This window comes from Miniopterus natalensis, chromosome 1 (genome assembly GCF_054644295.1).
Source record: "Miniopterus natalensis isolate mMinNat1 chromosome 1, mMinNat1.hap1, whole genome shotgun sequence".
NCBI classification, from domain to species: Eukaryota; Metazoa; Chordata; class Mammalia; order Chiroptera; family Miniopteridae; genus Miniopterus; species Miniopterus natalensis.
The window spans coordinates 171,044,591-171,067,284 of NC_142081.1; the positions used below are offsets into that span (position 1 = coordinate 171,044,591).

Genomic DNA, 22,694 nt, shown 5'->3' on the forward strand with positions numbered 1-22,694 from the left:
CCGCCCCCCAAGGCCTTCAGAGCGGGTGGTGGCTGGAGGTGGTGACCGACAGGGGTTCGTGTGGAGGAGGCAAGGTACCGCGGCACCTGGGGCTGGCAGTGCCCAGATGGGCTCAGCTGCAGGGCGACCGCCTGGCCTCTGGTTTCAGTCAGTGGTGTCCTGCGGGCTGGTGCGTGCAAAGACGAAACTGATGTGTGTGATCTCTCCTGAGTGTGTGACCTCTTCCTCTTCATTGGAAATAAGCCTCCCCCGCCTACCTGCTAGCCTGGTTTCAAAGAGCAAGTGGAAAAGTGTTTTGGAAGCTGTAAAGTGCATTGTTATTAAACGTAGTTGATAATGTAAGTTAAGAAGTTGGTGGGTACGGGGAAAATCAAGTTTCTAGGTTACTTACCTGTCTTTAAAATAGCCAGTAATCTTGGGAAAGCCCCCAAAGCAAGAGAATGTATTGACACGCCTGTGATGACTAAGTTGCAGCTTCTGCAGTTGTAAAGTAACAAATGTCTTAAACTTAATCGACCCCATTACTTATAAAATCTGTTCACCAGATTTTGCTTTTTTTGTTTTTGTTCTTTAAAGACCCAAGAAGTGTTTGGGCATCCAATAAATACAGTATTGTTTGTTGGAGAGAATGTACTTGAAAATGAAAACCTTAAACGAAAATGGATTCTGCCTTAATTCTGTGTAGCAACCACTGGGAAACTCAAGAGTAGAAAAACATCTTAATGTATAGCTGTGTGTGATGAGCGTTGTAATTTGTTATAAAAATGGCATTAAAAAAAGAATTTAGTTCATTTTATAATCTTTCCCCTTACTTTGATGTCAAATAATTTTGGAGTATAATGTATCGAGTAGATTGTCTTCAAGTGGAAAATTAACTGTTGTATGTGTTTGCACTTAAAAATGCAATTTTTTGTAAGTAAACTACAAAGTTTTCTAAAAATGCTTTAGTATAATATATTCTATAGCGTAGACAGTTTGTAATTTATCTTCTGCAGAGAGTAGCAGAAAGTATCCTTCTGCACTGTTTCTTGTAAAGAGGTCATTCCCCATAGCATGCTATGGAAAGTCTTCCTTTTATTTACACTGATCATTTGTATGTATGAGGAAAGCTTAAAATTTTTATCTTTTGCGTCACAAAATAGCTAGTATTTTTAGAAATGCTTATTAAAAAGAAATATTGTAAGTTCTAAGGTTATCTTATATTTTTAAACTTTATATTTAGAAATCAGCATTTCCTAACCTTGTCTGTCTCAGCAGTTATAGGTTCATTTTTCTCTCTGTAGGAATGTTTTATCAATGTTCTCTAATTAATATTATTAATTAAATGACACGGATGAAAATGTATTTTGAATCAGTAGGGAAATCAGTTCAAATAAGTATGCACAAATTTTAAAAACTTGAATGATTAAAATCTTATTTGCTTTGAAATCTGGAATGTAGAGTTCAAAAAAATCACCTTTATCTTCAAGAAAATACTAGCAGTTTTGAGTTTTTAAAAAAATGGTGAGCCCAAAAATTTCTTTGATGAAATAGTTTCAAATGTTTTTTATTTAATTTGCATTGAGAAGCCCTGAGAACATTGCACTGATAGAATGTTTTATTGAGTTGTAATATTACATTTAGAGTCTAAACTTAAATGAGTTTATTGGCAATTTAAATACCAATAGAGCATGAAGAGCTTCTTAATAATTATAAAATGACTTGATGTGACCTGTGTAAAGTATTATACTAAATAGTAATTAGCAGTTTATATATAATGGACTAAAACTGGATGGATTGTGGGTAGAATTTTTCTTTTTTCTGTCAAAGGTTGATTTTGCTTCCTCCCAAGTTCAGTTCCTAAACACAGACCTTATTTGCATTAATCTTTTCAAAGTCATTGTACAGGTTTTAACCACTTTATCTTCATCAATTTGTAACACTACTGAAGAAAAAATTAAGCATGTGGTGCTTTAAATTTGATTTTATTGGTTAATTATATATATATACACACACACACACATACATTTACATTGTGGTCAGTTGAGAGAGAATTCTATATTTCTACCTGTTTCAGCCTCATCTGTGTGTACCATTCCCCTTCCAAATTTTTTTCAGCTCTGACCCAGGATTAGGATGATCGTATCAGATTAATTCTCCACATCACTGTTCTCATAAACAATTCATAAGTTCAGAGATTCATTCATTGTATGCCTTTGATATAGTTATTTTTGTGAAGAGTGACTATATAGAAGTTTCTCTCCTTCTCCCTCTACCAGGCTCCCTAAAACTTCGTTCCCATAACACTTCTGCTACCAATGATGTTTAGATAAACTTCAGTGAAATGACTCTTCAGGAATTGGTACATCAGGCTGCCTCCATTTATTCCAGTAAAATAGCTGTATGTTTTGATGGATGTAATGACAAGCCTCCAGTCTATTACACCTACAAGACTGTGATTAATGCTGCTTCAGAATTATCAGATTTTCTGCTATTACACTGTGACTTTCAAGGAATTCGGGAAATTGGTCTGTACTGCCATCCCGGGATAAACTTACCCTCTTGGATTTTAGGGTAATATGTTTTAGAACTAAAAACTTAGTACTGTAACCTAATTTATCATTCTTTAACACATAGAATATATTGCAGGCTATTGTTCTGTTTACTATTGGATTTTTCTGTATTGCTCGGTCAATTCTAGAGAGGCTAAAGGAGTTCATATTTTCCCCAGGATTATTTTTAATTAATTCACCTGAGCTTATTTAGGAGCTACCAGAAGTTTTCGTTAATAGTAGAACCTTTCAGGGACAATGGTAGGGAGAGGGACTGGAGAGGGGGATAGGACGGGGTGGAATGGGTCATTGGGGAGAAAAAGGGACATCTGTAATATTTTAAACAAAAATAAAATTTAAAAAAAGACCACAATTACATGTGAGCATTAAAGTAAAAAAAAAAAAAAAATTAAACAAAAAAATAGTAGAACCTTTAAATATCTCCAGAATATAAGGACTTCATTTGTCTGCCAAAGGAAAAGTCATAAATTCTGTTCTTAGATAAAGGAAAACAAGTATTTCAGAAATACTGTGACTATATTTTTTACTCTAAGAGTGAAGTTTTAGGTATTCAAGTATTCAGGAAGTGAATGAATGAATAATTGAGAGTTTTGGATAATGCTCCATAAAAATTGAGGTATGAATTGAGATACTAATTCAAACAGATATTTGCAAAATGTTCAATTATTTAAGTTGTTCTAGAATATTATTCTCATATAGTGATTTCTATATTAGGGTTCTGCAGTAAGTAAAAGCTGTAAAGAATTAGAGAAGTTGATATTCATCCCATAATATGTGTGTTAGATTAATTATATAAATGCAAAACAAAAAATGTTTTAAAATTTTTCATTCAGTCATTGACAAAAATTTATTGAGAATTTACTATGTGCAAAGATCTAGTGTCCCCAAAGTGTACCTCAGAGTACTTTTAGTTAAAACACCTAACTTATCTTTGATCTTATTTATGCAAATATTGCTACTTACAAATCTATTTTAAAGTTTTTTTTCCCTTTAAGTCATACTGGTTTGGGTGAAATATGTCTTTTTAGTATGCAGATTAATAGACTACATACTAATGAGTTGCATGTGGATATTTAGCTTATTTTATGTTACCCTGCATAGATGAAGAAATAAAGGGTCTGCTACCTGTTTGGTATCTTAGTAGTAGCCAGTTAAACCAAGTGTATTTTACTGTAATACATCAGCTTTAAAAAAGTCTTAGATTTCTCTGTAAGTAATGAGAATTTAACATGGTAAACATTCAGGATACTCAGTCTTAAGAGTCAGATAAAAATAACTATAAACAGAAATGTGTCAACATTAGGAATTTCTGATAAAGTCAGTAGTAAAGTACATAGGGAAATAGAAATGCTTAAAGATTATTTTCAACCTATATTGTATGCTGACTATGCTTTGCTCTTTAGAATTCTCCAAGTCCCTGCTGCTTATGCTCCCATTGATCCAGATTCACCACCAGCATCATCAACTCACTTCATGAAAAAATGTAATCTAAAGTATATTCTAGTTGAAAAACAGCAAATTAATGTAAGTGTATATATTTAAATGTTTTTTGTGGGTTACGTTATCTTTCAATTGAAGGGTCTCCCCTCTTGATTTCTAAATTTACCAAGTCTGCGGGATTTCTCAATCTCAGCATTGTTGACATTTTAAGTAAGGGAATTGTTTTTTTGTAAGGAATGTCCTGTATATTATAAGATGTTTAGCAGCATCCCTGGTTTTCAGCCACCAGATGCTAGTAGAACCCCTCCTCCCCATCCTGCAACCAAAATTGTCTCCAGATGTTACCAAATGTCTGCTGGAAGTGCCCTCCACCCCCCACACTCTGTTGAGAAACACTGCTCTATTTCATTCTGATGTAAGCAATACTAAAATGGGGGCATTACATTTGTTTTTCTTAACAACCTTGGTGAACGTTTTATAAAAGAGGTGATTGGGTGTGAGAATTAAATAATTGCTTATAGGAAGGAGTGGAGCACATACAAAACCCCATAGAAAGTACTTTACTTCCTTTTCCATAACTTTGATGATGGTATAAGTGTTCTTCCTTCACTTAGCACAGGAGCATTGGGGACCTGTACTGAGCATTTACTGTATGCCCAGCATCCACTAGAGCATTGGTTCTCAGCTGGGGATGATTTTGCCTCCCAGGAGACATTTGACAGTGTCTGGTGTTTTTTATTGTCATGATGGCAGGGGGGTGCTACTAGTATCTAGTGGGCAGAGGCCAGGGATGCTGTTAAAAATCCTACAAGGAACAAGACAGCTCCCCTTAAAGATTTATCTGGTCTAAAATGTCAGTGTTGAGATTGAGAAACCCTGCACTAGAGTCAGGTTGTCTGGGAGGGCATTGGTATGTGAAAGAAGCCCAGGACGTGACTCTTGCCCTCCAACTGCTTATAATTTAGTTGGAGAGAAAAGGTTAATACTCCTAAACCTGTAAGTCTACATAATGTGATACTGTCCTAAGTGAAGTAAATGTAACGTAGCAGAGCAGGAAAATTTTAATGGCAGAAGATGGTTTTGAGTTAAGACTTTAGAATACTTAGGCCCTTGTTTGAATATTACAGGCCACATCCCACCCTATGCCTAATATACACATGCCAAACAAAAAACACTACAGGCTTCTGGATTTTGACCTTTTTCTATCATTTATATTGATTTCTTTAATGTGAAAACAAGTTACGTTTCATTAAGCTGTTTTTTATCGAAATAAAAAGGTATATTCAGAGGAACCTCACTTTTGGCATGTACAAACTGAATTTAGCATCTTTTCATCCGAACTTAGTTCTGTATTAATCTATCTTTGTCTAGCAAACACCTGACCCAGAACAGAAACTCAATCTTCTTGGGCTCACTCTATATCCAGAAAGTTACCATGCCCTCTTGAATCTTTGCTCACAGACTCTTTCTGTCCTCTCTGGTTGCATATCTGAATTGTTGCAAAAGGTTCATTAAATGGCTGTCACTTATCATAGTCTTCACAGAGTGAAGTCTAGTCTGTGCTGTTGCCACCTTCAATTGGATCCCATTGCTTACAGGTTAAAGTTTAAACTCCTTAGTGTTGAGTACGCCAAGTTATTAAGGATTACCTTCTCGCCTATTAACAGCACTATTCACCTTCCCCTTCTCCAATTCTGCAGCTTGTTGAAATGCATAATGCTCTCCACAACACCAGTTTTCTTGGGTCTTATACCCTGTATTGGCTGTTTGCCTGAAGAACCCCTCTTCTTTATTTGGAGAATAAAGCTACTTATAAGCTACTTATAAACACAAATATTACATATGAAGAAGCAATCTGTGACCATTTAGGCAGTTAAGTTCAGCCTCCTCTGTTCCCATGGACATTTCAAGCACAATTCATTGTCCCACTTACGACATTGTACCATAGTTGTGTGTTTTTATATGTCCTTTTATTTTGAAGGTGACTTTGAAAGTAAGGACAGCACTTTATTCTTGGAGGTTTCTAATTTTTTTTTTTTTTTAATCCCTGGATATGTAGCAAGTTCTCAAAAACAATTTAAAAAGCCATAACAAATAAATGAACACTTCATATTACTTCTATGTAAAAAACGTCTTTAAACGTATTGGAAATTCTGTTCTCCATTTAACAGAAATTCAGATCTTCCTATGAAACATTATTGAACTACGATACACTTACAGTAGAACATAATGACCTAGTACTCTTCAGACTTCACTGGAAAAATGTTGAGGTGAGCTTGATGCTAAACGATAGGAAAGAGAAATATGAAAAAGAAAAACTGGCCAACAGCTCGAGTTCTGAGAAGAGCAATAAAGAAAAGTCGGAAGAGCACATGGATGTGAGGCTAAAGCATTGTTTAGCCTATGTTCTCCACACATCAGGCACCACAGGGATACCTAAGATTGTCAGAGTCCCTCATTCATGTATAGTGCCGAACATCCAGCATTTTCGGTAAGTTCTGTCTTTACAGTCCTTCTTCAGATCTTGTAATTCTCACATTATTCATGAGTCAGCTATACAAGTTTTATGTGACCAGGACCCTTCATAAGGAATGAAGACCCAAAGAGATGGCAAAACCTGCTTGCTTCTATATTAGGTTGAACAAAGTCAGTTGTGGAAAAGTGACTAAACTATGTGGGGAGGCTAAGGGAAGATAAGAATTATTTTAACAAGGTCTGTTTGTATAGAATTCTCTGAGTCTTAACTTCTAGTTCTTAATGATAAGGATGTTACTTTCCTTCTGGTATAGAGAGGACATCTTTCACATGGGAATTTCAGCTCCTGTTTTTATGGGGTAGGGCCAGGACAGAGTGTTTTTCTTGTATGTGCTGTTTTTCAAGTGCCTTTAACTCAAAATAGTCCAGAGCAGCATATTTTGGGGTGGCATATTCTGAACTCCATCATTAAAATGAGAAAAAGGGAGGGGAAAACAAGGTGTCTGTGGGAAGAACAAATAAGTTTCTTTTTGAAAGACAAAGAGATAAGAAACTGTTACAATGTTGGTTTGTGTTGGTGGAATAGTCTTTCCTGCTTCAGGGCCATAAAACTCCCCTGAAGAGAGAATTATGGTGAATTTACTCTTTTGTCCTTGCTAGGGGTAAAAGCCACCCTGAAGAAAAATTTATAGCAGCCTCATTTCCCAGAAGTTGCTACTGTTAGATAAGGTATACTCCAAGAAGGCTTTTTTTTCGCATCTGTTGAATCTAAAATGTTTTCAGCTAAAATAATCTTCATACAAACTCCGGCTTCTGAGTGGGTCCCCACAATACCATACTTGAAGATATTTTGAAGTTAAGGTAATCCCTGCTTTTAGATAGAGTGGGTTTTGTGTGTTCAAACTGAAGTACTGTAGTACCATGGGCTCAATACTGACTCTCCATGCTCTATAATATATATATGTATTTTAAATATATCTTTATTGATTTCAGAGAGAGGAAAGGAGAGGGAGAGAGAGAGAGAGAGAAACATCAATGATGAGAGAGTCATTGATCAAGCCCACAACCTGGGCATGTGCCCTGACCAGGAATCGAACCTCGATCGCCTGGATCCTAGGTCGACTCTCAACTGCTGAGCCACGCCCGGCCGGGCTCTATAATATCTTAACTACATATATTCTGTTCTGCTTTGTTCAGCTACCGAGAGAAAATGCCAAATAGTAGGAAAAGGGAGCCAGGTCTCTATTATTAAGCACCATTGAATAAGTAGGATAGAGTAAGTCCAGATTCCTACCAGAAAAGAACCAGAAGGGTGTATCAGAGATTTATTACAAGGAATTGGTTTGCAGTTGTTGGGGCTGGCTAAGCAACACTAAAGTACATAGGGTAGGCATAAGAAAGGGGAGATCTTGAGCCAGCTGGAACTTCATGGGCATGTGCTTGTCCACAAGCAAGTCAGGAAAGAAGATCCGGGGGTAGGGAGAGTAATTGCAGACTCAGCTGCTGTTCTGGAGTCTTCTTCAGAAAAGACCTAAACATTCTCTAAAAGGCCTCCAACTGACTAAATCCAGCCAACTGAGGATAAGCTCTCTTTTGATTAAAGTCGGCTGATTAGGGACTTTAATCATATCTACAAAAAGCCCTTCACAGCAGCACCTAGAATAGTGTGCAGTTGAATAGCTGGGCAAAAGTGTGTGCACTACCAAATGCAGTTGCCTCCCTCCATCTTCTAGCTCTCAGGAGAATATCCGTGTCTCCTACACTAATAGGAAACATACTAGAAAGAGAATTCTGGGCACTAGTTCAACCCAGACAAGTTGACACATCAAAAAGCTATCGCAGATAAAATATGTCATGGTAAGAAGTGCATATTGCTTTAAATGGCTTTTAATCCTTAGATTTATAAAGAAGAGCTCTAGAGTTAATAGCACCATTTTGGTTAATCCAAGAATAATAAAAATCTGGCCTGCACCCAAAACTCAATGGTCATAAATACTTTCTTAGGATATGTGTTTACCAAATAAATGTTAGACATTTCTCATAATTACATTCTGTTTTGCCGTAGGGTACTTTTTGAAATCACACAAGAAGATATTTTATTTCTGGCTTCACCTCTGACCTTTGATCCCTCAGTTGTGGAAATATTTGTTGCTCTGTCAAGTGGTGCCTCTCTGCTTATTGTACCAACTTCTGTCAAGGTGTTCCCATCAAAATTAGCTGCTGCTCTCTTTTCCCATCACAGAGTGACTATTTTGCAGGTACATTTTAGGAGCCAGTGAAATGTTTAGTCCTTCATGATTCAATATTTTAAGTGTTTTGGAGAATACTTTACATTCCTGCAATTCTTTACAATGGATTAATAATCTAGTTAGATTATCAAAGGCTGTCTCCTGATGATCTCAGTTTTTTGTTTGTTTGAGAATGTAAAAAAACAAATCAGTTAATTCTGCCTAGAAAATGAATTTATTGTGCACTTTGTACATACTATGATAACTAGAGGAACTTGGCTTTCACTCAGATCTGCTGGGATATGCTACTTTTCCTGTCTTCAAGTTTATATTTTACTTCCCACTAAAAACTAGTTTAAGTAAGTTAAATTATAGTTGAGTTAGGAATTTAGATTTTTATATTAGTATATTTAAGCTACAGAAACATATTTTAAGTTCAGCATTTTTAAAGATTTAAAAAGTAAATACCTGAAAGTATGTTACTGGTATACAAGCCTTAAAATATTAATTGCAAGTAGTTAGATACTAGAGAGAAATAACAAAATTATATGCTTATCATGATAAACTAAAAATACCAGGTTTATATCTAGTATAATGAGACTCAAGAGGATGTTAAATTTCTGCCCCAAAGACAAAATTTGATATTGACTTTGTTCTTTGGCAATGTGCTTTTCATCTTAAAAAAACAAAACCGAAAACATATATATATATGTGTATATGTGTATATATATGTATGTATATACACATATATATGTGTATATATATGTATGTATGTATATGGACATACACATTCACAGAATGACTCACCAACAGATGAGAATTTATATCCATTGATACACAGCAAGCCATATTCCTATACTCAGTTTATATATATCTGTGTGTATGGTATTTCATTATAGAAACCCGAACAGACTAAGACAAAAGGAACTATTGATACACACAACATAGAATAATCACAGAGTATTTATATTGAGTGAAAGAGGCCATGTCAAAACAGAATACATGTTATATGGTTACATTTTTATAAAATTCTGGAAAATTCCACCTGATCATGATTGATAGAAAATAGGTCATTGGTTGTCTGGAGAAGGTGGAAGGAAGAATTACAGTGGTACATAGGTAATTTAGGGGTGAAGGATATGTTTATTATTTGGATTATGAGAGTTTCACAGATATATCTATATCTCAAAATTTATATTGTATACCTTAAGTATGTATAGTTTATCGTATGTCAATTATATGTATAACTGGGAAAAATGAAATTAACCTCAATAAAACTGTTTTTAAAATTCTTTTTTAATATTGTTTTCCTTAAGCATATTTTTAGCCCTTTTTATATACTTTTACATAGAGATAATAGGAAAGGAATGTAAATTGATTTTATATATTTTGTCATTTTTATCTGTAAACCTTTTTGTCTAAACTATATATTGATACATAACTAGTATTTTTCCTAAGTTTTTTGCTAAAGCAAAATTGATACCCACTTTAAGAAGATAAATATGATTTGCCATTTAATAAACATAGGCTTAATTTCCATGTGGGCTCCCAGTGTTAAGCTTTGAACCAATCATTGCAGTGTTTACTTTTTTAAAGAAGTGAAGGGAAGAAATAAATTTTTTTTAATGTATCTACAGGCAACACCAACATTGCTTAGAAGATTTGGATCTCAGCTTATCAAGTCAACTGTTTTATCAGCTAGTACTTCTCTTCGAGTATTAGCCCTTGGTGGTGAAGCATTTCCGTCACTGACCGTTCTCAAAGACTGGAGAGAAATAGGCAATAGAACACAAATATTTAATGTTTATGGTATCACCGAGGTATCAAGTTGGGCAACTTTTTACAGGATTCCAGAGGAGATTCTTAACTCTACTTTGAAGTAAGAGTTTTAATTACTAAGTAGGGTAGAGAGAAACTATTTTTCCAGTATCGTAACACTGATAGGCACTGGGTTAATAATTTTAGAACACTATTTTATCTAGAATTTTAAGCTGGGAATCCAGAACCTTTCTTACTATAACTGGTACTACAGATCCTGCTAGAACTTTTTGTGACTAAACAGCAAGAAATAACAGATCTAACCTTTTTCTCTTGGCAGTCTTTGAATTATAGCATAATAACAACTTCTTGTTTCTTTACTTGATACAGTGTGATTTAAATAAATTGGAAAATATTCTGTTCAAATGACAAATTTTAAATCTGTTTTGGGTTGTTGTGTTTTCATAGATGTGAATTGCCTGTACAACTGGGATTTCCACTGCTTGAAACAGTAGTTGAAGTCAGAGATACTAATGGCTTCAGAATTCAAGAAGGCAATGGACAAGTATTTTTAGGTTGTTTTATACTTATTGACTGGGAAAAATTTTCTTTTTCAAGAAAAAAATCTGTGTTAATTTCATTTTCCCCAGTTTTTCTTTTCTTTTTTTCTTGTTTTCTTCCAGTTTTTCTTATGTCTAGTATTCTTTTCAGTGATGAGGATTTTTAATCTCATCTTCATAATAGTGAAACATTTAATAAATTACTATAATTATTTTAGATAACAATGTCAAAGGGAAGATAAAAAAGTAATTTAGAAACTGTTACTTGGACCTTTATAGCTAAAATTCTATTTAATCAGTGTTGTAAGGATTTTTAAAATCACATTTGTACTTTTCAAAATATGTTTTTATTCATTTCAGAGAGTAAGGGAGAGGGAGAGAGAGAAACATTGATGAGCAAGAAACATCTATTTGTTGCCTCCTGCATGCTCCCTACTGGAGCTTGAGCCCACAGCCTGGGCATGTGCCCTGAACTGGTGACTTCCTGGTACATGGGACATTGCTCAACCAACTGAGCCACACTGGCGGGGCACATCTGTGTTAATAGAAATAAATTTTTTTATCATTTTCTTATTTTACTTGAGGTTATTATATCTAATTTTATAATATTTAAAAGTGCCCTCCTTATAAATATTAAAAATTTGAAACTGAGTAACTGAACTTTTGGGGATATTATTGATTTGATGGTTTTCAATATATTTTCCATGGATTTATTTTTTATTTTTTTATTACATTGGTGTTTATATCTGTGAAGGTGGCAGAAATAGAGTATGTTTTCTTGATGGTGAAATAACAGTACCACTGGGCACAATGCGAGCCACAGGAGATTTTGTGACTGTGAAAGATGGAGAGTTATTTTTCTTGGGACGAAAGGACAGTCAGATCAAACGTCATGGCAAACGTCTTAACATTGAACTTGTGCAACAGGTAGAACTGTTTAAATATTAAATATCTATTAATGTATGTAGGTTTTAGAGGCAGCCATCACCAGTTTTCTGTGCCAGGATTCTCTATCAGTATCATTTAAACCTAAGATTTTTGTGTGAGTGATGAATTACAATATAAGGTATGGGTAATTCAGTGTGCCCTTTATTCCTAGCATGAAGTTACAAAATGCATTTTGTTAACTGTGAATATCAATTGGTTTATTTTGCTATAAAAGCTATTATTTTTGAAAAATATTAAGAATCCTGTGTGCTAGTAATAATGGCACAGTTTTAAAAAAATTTCTCATGTATTTCACAATTTAATTTGACTGTGTTGATTTCAGACATGATGAGCATTTAGGAAGTTTGTTTTTAAATGTCCTCATTGGCAAATTGGGATAATTTCTCTTATAGGTTGCTGAAGGACTTCAGCGAGTGGAGTCATGTGCAGTTATATGGTTTAATCAGGAAAAATTAATTCTGTTCATAGTGTCCAAAAATGAGTTAATAAAGGATTACGTCTTTAAAGAACTGGAGAAACATCTTCCAAGTCATGCAATCCCAGATGAGCTTGTGCTGATCGATTCTCTGCCATTCACATCTCATGGTAACATCATTTAAAGCAGATATGTTTTAGTGCCAAAAGATACTAATTATATTCATAAATAGTTTAAAGGCCACATAATCCCTATTATAAGAAATATGGAATATATTGTGGTAGACCCTCTGTTAGATGCTTTGTATAATTAACTCACTTTATCTCCAGAAAATCCTGTGAGGAAGTAGTAGTATTCCCATTTGCACATGTGGAAAGTAAGGCTTAAAGAGGTTAAGTAATTTTCCCCAGATTACTTTGCTGGTTCGTGGTAGAGTTGGAATTCTGTCTAGGACTGTTTAATTTCAAAACGTTTGCTCTTAATGATCATATTATATTGTCTTTCCAATTTCATCTTTATTTAATATTTACTTCAAAATGCAATAATTTTTCAGTTAATAGTACCATTTTTTAAATTCTTTAAATGAGAAAGATTAGTTAATCCTTTTTTTCTTATCTATTTATTACCCATTACATTCTTGGTAGCATGGGACTGCTTTCTTTAGAACTGATTATCTATGATGAACCATTCTATAGGATTTCTAACCTTTACACTAAAAAATGTGTGTATTCTTGTGACTCACAAAGATAAAAAATATTTGAGCAGAAATTTAAAAATTATTTCTCTTTTATGTTAAGGCAAAATTGATGTTTCTGAGTTAAACAAGATTTATTTAAACTACACAAACTTGAAGTCTGAGCATAAGTTCCATGGAAAAGAAGAACTTTGGGAAAAATTACAGCATTTGTGGAAGGTACACCTTTTAAGATACAAATTTGTTACTGTAAAGAGTTCATTTAATATCTTTAGGGAATGATAGCATCCTAGTAAGTCTGATAAAGTTTTCTAAGAATGTTATTGCTTCGTTTACTCAATTCGTACTAAAATAAGGGTTAGGTTCTCTACTGTAAGATTCGATTAAGCTCCCTATAAGGAAATTTACTGGAATTGAGGTAGTCCTAAAAGGCACAAGTAGACAAAACTTATCTTGACATAACTTTTCCCTAAGAGGGCCAGTGGAGTGTTGTAACACTCAAGTCAGAGCTGAGAAAATAGCCAAATTTTGCTCAACGATAACCTGTGGTATAAGGGCTTATTACATCATTACTGCAGAAGAACTTTCAGCCACCACATGTGTGCTTCTGCTTAAGGGAATCAATATATATTGATATATAAATTCTGACTTAATTTCACAGACTAATATTCATATATATGCTAATTTTAAAAATTTATTTTGAAATACATGTGTTTTTTTTAAATTACAACCATAAGTCAATACAATCTTTCTTAGATAAAATGTGGAGTTTTCTAAAGGGTTCTGAAAAGAGGGTGTAATTGTATGTATGGTCTTGTCTGAAAATAAAGGATATCTAGAAAAAAGTTTTAATCCACTTCATTTTTAAATTTTAGAAAATAATTTTGTTATATATGAAGCAAATGAAGATAAATATTATTCTCATATTATAGAAATATTAGATATTAGTAACTTTATAATTAGTAAATCAAATGGTTTTTGTAACTCTATTCCCTATTTTATTAGTTTGGAAAACTGCTCTAAAGGGAAGTATAATTTGAAGTTTTAGAGTGAGTTTGTGACAAATTTAGTAGCATAGAGATGGTCTCCTTTACTACAAAGAAAAATAATTTAAAAATTTATTTTAATTAAAAATATTTGGTGTGTCTTATATTTACATTACTAATGTAGGTACTGTTATCTCTATATTACCTGTAAATCTTGAATTCTTTTGGTTTTAGGTCTTCATTTCACCATATTTCTCCCTTCTCTTATCTGTAGTCTATTCTGAGTCTCTCAGAAGATGCTTTGAAGGTTCCTGATGAGTCACTCTTCTTAAAGAGTGGTGGAGATTCCTTCAAGTCTGTACGGCTCCTCAATGAGATTGAAAAACTTGTTGGCACATCAGTACCTGGGCTCCTGGAAATTATTCTTAGCAGTTCCATTTTAGAGATTTACAATCACATCCTTCAAACAGTGTTTCCAGATGAAGATCTGACATTTAGCAAGAATTATGCCACAAAAAGAAAATTCAGCGACATTAATCAAGAGGAAACCAGTGGAAAATCTTTACATCAGAAATCAGACATACCTTTAAATTTAGACGAGATAAATGCTTTTATTGCACTGAGCAGAGGGAGTCAGATTTTGTCTCTGAATACTACTAGGTTTTTAACTAAGTTAGAACATTGCCCTTCAGCCTGTTCTTCTGATTTAATTTCACAGACTAATATTCAAAACGTGAAAAGCTTAAATCCTCCAGCTCTTATTGAGAAGTCAAAAGATTCGACCTGTGTTTACGAAGACAGAACACCTGTGATAGGGGCCGAGACAATGGAATTACGTGTGAGGTGGAGGTCAGACACAGGCAAATGTGTAGATGCTTCACCTCTGGTTGTAATACCAGCTCTTGATAAGTCATCTGCAACTGTGTACATTGGCTCCCATTCTCATAGAATGATGGCAGTTGACCTTTACTCTGGGAAGGTGAAATGGGAACAAATTTTGGGAGATCGAATTGAATCCTCAGCATGTGTATCGAGGTGTGGAAACTTTATTGTAGTGGGTAAGTTTCTGAATTTGAGGTTTATAGAGTTAAATTTAATTACCATGTGATAATGCTAGTTAGTTAAAAAAAAAAAGTGTGTGGTGGATTTGGTTGCTGTCAAAGAGTAACAGTTAATCATGTGCTCACTCTCATAGTGTGGGCTTGAACCTAGCTGAAAAGCTGTTGTTACCAGCCCTGTCACAAGTTGCTGAACTTTGTAGAATTTCAGTTTTCTCTTGAGTTTATGGGCGTAATAAATAAACCCTGTTGCTTCACAGATTATCTCAAAACTTAATGGTTTAGAGCAACAAACATTTGTTCAGTCTCATAGTTTTTGTGGCTCAGGAATTTAGGAGCAGTTTAGCTGGAAGTTCTGGCTCAGGTTCTCTCATACGGCTGCAGCCATCTGAAGGCTTGACTTGGGCTGGAAAATTCACTCACATTGCTGCTAGCAGGAGGCTTTAGTTCTTGTGCGTCGGTGTGAGGGTACTGGCTCTGTGAGGTGTACTGTTGTGCTGAGTCTGGTGCTGGGTCTAGGCTCTTCCGGGGATGCCAGCTCCGGGGCACCAACTCCAAGGGTGTGCATGTGCAGCAGTGCCAGTGCTGGGGGAGGGCATGGTGGTGCTGGCTCGAGAGAGGCACAGTGGCATGGCCTCTGGGGAGTTCCAGCAGCTGTAGTCCAATCCACATTGATGAATTTGTTTTATTTTATTTTAGTCATTCAGATATTTATGGAGTGGTATTTTATTGTGCATTAAATTTACATTTCCCTCATGACTAATAATGTACCTCTTTTTAGAAGCTTATTTGCCATTTGTGTATCTTACTAAGTGCCTGTTTAGATCTTTTACCCATTCCCCTCTCCCCCTTTTTTTGAAGCAGGCCTAGAAGAGGCGAATGATCTTTTACCCATTTTTTAATTGTTGTATTTGTTTACTTACTGGTTTTTGAGAATTCTTTATGTATTCTGGATACGTATCTGTCAGATGTTTTGCATGTTTTCTCCGAGTCTGTGGCTTGTTTTTCATTCTCTTAACATAGTGTCTTTTGAAGAGACATTCTTAACTTTAATGAGATTCAGTTTATAATTTTTTTCTTTTATGGATCATGCTTTTTATTTAATCCTCACCCGAGGATATTTTTTTTCCATTGCTTTTCAGAAAGAGTGGAAGGGAGGGAAGGAAGGGGAGAGAGAGAGAGAGAGACATTGATGTGAGAGAGACACATCAACTGGCTGCCTCCCACCTGTGCCCTGACGGGGTGGGGCATGAACCTGCAACCCAGGTACATGCCCTTGACTGAGAATTGAACCCTAGATCCTTTGTTGCTTGGGCCAGCGCTCTAACCATTGAACCACACCAACCGGGGTTGGATCATGCTTTTGATGTCATATCTAAGAAATCTTTGCCTAACCCAAGGTCGCAAGATTTTCTTCGGGAATTGAACTGAATTGAAAGAAATTTTCATTACCTTGCTGAGTCCTGTGTTCCGTTCTGTAGGACATTTCTCTTTGCCATCACCAAGCAGACCACTCTCTTGCTACAAGCAGTAACTACCAGAACCACCACCACCACCACCACCAGCACAGGAAGTGTTCTGGAAATTGGGCCTCAAGTGAGCAGCAGTGATTAAAACCATAGGCAGAGCCATCTAGAGAGTGGTGGGCCAGTGCCCAAATTTACCTTCCCCTGGCTTACATGCACTCCAGGGAACACAAGTGATCTTTGCTTTGCAGATTTTGATGACCTCTACTTCCACCTGGGTTATTTTGGCTACACCAAGTCAGGGACTCCTGCCCTATTTTCTCATCCATACCAGCAGTTTGGGAAAAGCAGCCTGGTGTCGCTGTTAAGAGCACAGGCTCTGGTGAGCATAGAGCCCCAGTACACATGAAGAGCATCAGATAAAAATTGTCATTTAGACTAAAGAATTATTTTCCAGTGGCATGTCTAAATCTCATCTTTTACATTTTGTTTCCCAACAGGCTGTTATAATGGGTTAGTTTATGTTCTGAAAAGTAATAATGGAGAAAAATACTGGATGTTTACTACTGAGGATGCTGTCAAAAGCTCGGCAACCATGGATCCAGCCACAGGACTCCTTTACTTTGGCTCTCACGACCAGCATGCGTACGCTTTGGATATTTATGTAAGGATTTGCCTCATCAATCTACTCTCCGGGGCGCTTGATTAAGGGAGCAGGTGTTAAGTATTTTCTGAGTTTAATGCTGTGGTCTGGAAAGAGTAAGGAGTTACTAACAGTCATATCTTAAGACATTTTTAACTTATCAAATTTTCACAAATTTGCTACTTAGAGTTTTGAAATATAAAGAACTTAGAATTACCATCTTGACAATAGAAAAGAGTCACAAAGGAAAATATCAGTAAGGGCCAATTATATAAAAATAAAATTTAGAATTACAAAATTTAAAAGAAAGAAGGGGGAAATTTTAAACAAATGTGACAGTTAAAACTAATTTATATTTGTAATTATGAATGAAAATAAAGAGGAAATACATGTTAATAGGAAAAATATAAAGACCCAGATAGAAAAATAAACAAGGCACTCCAAAGAAATGGCTAGTAAATGTATTTAAATGTTTCAATCCTGTAATAATGAAAGAAATGAAAATTAAAAACAAACAAATGGTATTAGATTAGAATGATAACATTAAATGCTGAGGTTGTGACTAATGAAGCCTCTGAGAAAAGCAGTTTGGCCATAGGCAGCAATTTCACATCCTTAAATTGAGTAAAATTATACTCCTGGGGCTCTGTGCTGGCAAATAACCAGAAAAGGGCAGATACGGGCACGGTAATGTCTGTTTCCACGTTGTTTATAATTCCTAGAAATTAGTTACAGTTTTCAATGATAAGGTAGAGGGATAAATTATCTTATGTTCATATGGGATATTATGCGTTATCGTAATATTTAAAGAGAAAAAAGAGCCAAATTAATACCGAGCGTATGTTGAGAATGATCGAACTGGATGTCGGAACTCTGTACTTGTGTGTGCCACAAAGCTCGAAGGGAAAATGCTAAACCGTTAGCAGTTGGTGGCCTTGGGCTTCGTTATACGAACTTGATCCTCCACAGTGAGTATGTATTACTTTTTTATTAAAAATAAAAACTTAGCGGACCCCGAGAGCCCCGAGCAGCCCGCCGGCGGCCTAGTGACCGTCACACGCGGGAGGAGCCGCCCGCCCGCCGCCCGCACCACCTGCGCACCTAGAGCAGCGGCCCCCGGCGGGGTCAAGGTCATCGACGGCGGGGACAAGGTCGACGACGGGGTTGGGAACAATAAATGGCTCAGCGTAGGGAACGGACGTGGTCTGAACAGGAGAGACGCCAAGGAAGCTGTCTTCGTACCACAGGCCGCCGTAAAGAAAACCCCGGGGATGCCGGCAGTGAGGAGGCGGGGGGGCCGGACTGCGGCGCTGAAGGAGAAAGGCCCGCGCGGAGGCGGCACGTGTCGGGCCGGTGGAGTCGGATGGAGCCACAGGAGACGGGGCGTCGCGGGCCCTCGGCGGCTGCCGGCAGGATTACCAGGGCAGGGGAGCGCTCCGAGGGCCAGCCGCTGCGCCCCTGCCGCAGGCGGCGGGGACCCCGCGCTCCGCCTCCGTGCGGGCGGGAGAGCGGGCAGGCCCGCGGGACGCAGACCGAGGCGCAGACCGGCCCGCAGGGGCCCCCTTGCCGGCCGGCCTAGAGGCGGCAGTGAAGAGGAAGGTCAAGGGGGCGAGACCCGAGGCCAGCAGCCTCCTCAAGTCGGGACCTCTGCAGTGACCGGCGCGGACTCCAGAAAACCCTCAAGCCCAAGATGGCAGAGAGACCAAAGCAGCGGGTCCCCAGCTGAGAATTCGCCCCAGGCCGCGCAGGGCGGCTCACCGTCCCTGCCACCATCCGGCTGTCACCCAACGGGAGGGTCCCTGCCGGCATCCGGCTGTCACCCATCGGGACGGCCCCTGCCACCGTCCGGCTGTCACCCATCGGGACGGTCCCTGCCACCGTCCGGCTGTCACCCATCGGGACGGTCCCTGCCACCGTCCGGCTGTCACCCAACGGGAGGGTCCCTGCCACCGTCCGGCTGTCACCCAACGGGACGGTCCCAGCCACCGTCCGGCTGTCACCCATCGGGACGGTCCCTGCCACCGTCCGGCTGTCACCCAACGGGACGGTCCCTGCCACCGTCCGGCTGTCACCCAACGGGACGCTGGAGCAGTAAGGACAAGATTGAGCTGAAGACCTGAGTGCCTGCTTTGTGCCCATTGACCAGATAGGAACAACTGTCTGCATTATCTGGGCAGCATGGGGCTTTTATTTTTATCTGAAGCCGTCTCTTTTTGGTAATGACAAACGTGCTTTTTAAGAAGAAGAAAAAAAAAACACCTGGGTTTTCGCAATACACCTTTAAAGGCTTTTAAATTGTTTCATATCTGGTCAAGTTGAGATTTTTAAGAACCTAATTTTTAATTTGCAATAAAAGTTTACAGCTTGATTTTTTCAAAAAAGTCAAACTGCAAGCATCTTTTAATAAAGGTCTTAACTAAAAAACAAAAAACTGACATTAGTGAAATAGCCATAGCATGTAGTAGGATGTGTGAGTTTGTTAACCACGGGCAGAAACCAATTGATTTGCTTCTTTCCAGGAGAAGAAGTGTGCTTGGAAGTTGCAATGTGGAGGAACTGTCTTTTCTTCGCCTTGCTTGAACTTGACTCCGCATCACTTGTATTTTGCTACACTGGGAGGACTTTTACTGGCTGTAAATCCTGTAGGCATAAAATAATGTGTATTGATCTTATTATCTATTTTTTCTTTAATATTCTTTTATTTTTACTTTGAATTCTGAAAATCGGAGGTAGTTGCAGTTAGGTATAGTCCAGATATCACTGAACCAGAAGTTATTAAGAATGACTGACATGAAGTCTAGAAAGATAACAAAAGTCAACTAAGATCTGTGCATGTCTTTTATCTATTTTTTAAATTGACAGAAGTTTCTCATTCAAATTAGAAGTTAGAATGGTGTGAGGATAAATATTAAGTGCTAGTTATTTCCTTCCTGGTTTCATTGCAAGTTATCTTAGCTCATAAATAGTGCTGATTGATTTGTAGGGGTGTATATGTGTACCAGCTTCATTTATAATGTCAGCATGTCATTATAGCATTTTCTGATGTTCTATAGCTTTGCCTCAGGGAGATTTATGAGTTTGTTTTATGCAGGGTAGTTGGTTAGAATGATTGAAATGCTATGAATTGCTTTTCGCCCATGACAGGCCACTGGAAATAGAATTTGGAAACGTTCCTGTGGGAAACCCCTCTTCTCCTCTCCACGGTGTTGCCTGCAGTATGTTTGTATTGGCTGTGTAGATGGGAATTTGCTCTGCTTTACTCACTTAGGAGAACAGGTAAATTTTTCTAGTTCTATTTTATATCTCTTTCTCAAAGGAATAGTAGTTGGTGACAACTGAAGTTTTAAATGTTATTATTCAACTCATGTTGAAAACTAGCTGTTTTGTCAGACAGTGGGTTGTTTTTTTTTTAATCCTCACCTGAGGACATGCTGAGAGAGAGAAAGAGAAACATCCATGTGAGACAGAAACATTGAGCAGTTGCCTCTCATACGTGCCCCGACCAGGATTCAGACTGGCAGCCGTTCAGTGCACAGGACAATACTCAACCCACTGAGCCACTCTGGCCAGGCCAGGCCATGGGTTTCTTAATTCTGAATGGGTGCAATAGATTTAAAAGATTCTATCTGAGTGTTGTTATACTTGTGCCATTCCCCCTCCCCCAATTTTTAAAAACTTAGTTTTAAACCAATTTTATTATAACTATTGAGGTTTTGAAAATTTAAAGAAGCCCCTGCTTTTTCTATGAAAACCAAAACCCTGTCCTGTAACCCACATTCCATTGTATGGAGATCCCATCTTCAACTTCATGACTGGCAGAGTAGGCTCCTTCTCTGTTATATTAGATCTTTTGTTGGGAACAATATCTCCACTTCTTTAAGTACCTGCAGGTGACTCTCATTTGTGGCACAACTGCAGCTGTGGTTTTGATTTGTGGACTTGCTTTGTGGACTTGAGAGTACAATAGCTCTAACATCGGTTGGCCAGTGATGGCTAGAGTGGCTTCTGTGCGCTCTTCCTTCTACATTCACCTCTCATTGCTAGCAGTTTCTTTTGCTGTGTGACAGGCACTTTTTGATGAAATCTTTTATTTTGTTCACATAATGTTTCTATTTACAAAGTAGTTTGAATATTTTCCTAAGAAGTGAGAAGAGGCAAATGTTATCACTCCCATTTGTTTGGATGAGCCATAGAAAGATTAAAGTGACTTTGACCAGGTCAGGGACAGAACTGAGATTATAAATCATATTTCATGAATATGGCCATTCTTTATTATGTTTGTTTTTTATTATGCTGCTGTTACTGTGCATTTGTAAACACTACCTTAGACTTGTGCCTTTTCTTCCGTCTTTTCTTCAAAATACTGGCCAACAGGTTTGTCCCTAGTAGTAGCTTTGAAATAAGCAAACAGTATATATCCACAAGTCAGGCACACACCTCACAGCTTCTTGTTTGAAGCTTTAATTTAAATTATTGAACATGAATTCTTCCTTTCAGTCCATTTACTTCCTTCTCCCTACATTAGGAGACTGCAATAAGATACAGTTTTTGATAAAATACATTGAAAACTCTATGCAGGTTTATTTTTGAACTCAGTGTCTCTGAACATACTAGTAATAACTTTTGGTGTTCAAATTAATTTTATTTCATATTATGCGTAGCAACAACTTATGTAATATGGATACTTGGTCTGTTTTGTGCTAGATTTTACCACTGGGACAGAGGTCTAATCTGAGGGTGCTACTTCTCAGAAAAAGCCATTTTTTCTGTGTGTAGTTATCATTCAATAGCCAACATCTCTTAAGTTTTTATTAAGAATTTCATAAAGTTTTAATATACAGATTGTTGACATGAGATGAATTTCTGCCTTTCTCATCCTTCAGGTTTGGCAATTCTCTACCAGTGAACCAATCTTTTCATCCCCATGTCCCTCCACATCAGAGCAAGAAATATTTTTTGGTTCCCACGATTGCTTTATCTACTGTTGTAGTATGAAAGGTCACCTCCAATGGAAATTTGAAACTACCTCAAGGGTGTATTCAACACCGTTTGCTTTCCATAACCACAGGCATCGCAATGAAACGTTGCTGGCAGCAGCATCTACGGATGGGAAACTGTGGATCTTGGAATCCAAGAGTGGACAACTGCGAGGTGTACATGAACTTCCTGGAGAAGTATTCTCTTCTCCTGTGGTTTGGGAATCAATGCTTATTATTGGGTGTAGAAATAATTATGTTTATTGCCTAGATTTATTGGGTAGCAATAATAAATAATCAAGTATCTGAGATATTTGAAAATATTTACTATTATAAAGCATGTGGATAGTCGTATTTGATGATAAAGATTATTATTTTGTTGAAGAAGCTTGTCTATTGTACTTTATTGGAGAGCAACCGTATTTTAGTTCCTGTAGAAGCAACAAATACTTTTAAAAGGAATTATAAAACAAAATGCATCAATATATTTAGTAG

At 37.2% G+C, this 22,694-nt stretch overlaps 1 protein-coding gene across 1 annotated transcript; it reads left to right on the forward strand.

Annotated features, from left to right (window-relative positions):
• Nucleotides 1-51: 51 nt before the first annotated feature.
• AASDH (aminoadipate-semialdehyde dehydrogenase) lies at nucleotides 52-22,586 on the forward strand. Its single transcript, XM_016207461.2, has 15 exons — nucleotides 52-338; nucleotides 2,259-2,553; nucleotides 3,956-4,076; nucleotides 6,164-6,483; nucleotides 8,533-8,725; nucleotides 10,333-10,574; nucleotides 10,922-11,028; nucleotides 11,768-11,940; nucleotides 12,354-12,546; nucleotides 13,174-13,289; nucleotides 14,331-15,114; nucleotides 17,081-17,244; nucleotides 19,743-19,865; nucleotides 20,368-20,499; nucleotides 22,107-22,586. Exons 2-15 carry the CDS (start codon nucleotides 2,324-2,326, stop codon nucleotides 22,494-22,496), a joined length of 3,288 nt encoding a protein of 1,095 aa, XP_016062947.2. The 5' UTR covers nucleotides 52-338; nucleotides 2,259-2,323; the 3' UTR covers nucleotides 22,497-22,586.
• Nucleotides 22,587-22,694: the final 108 nt, after the last annotated feature.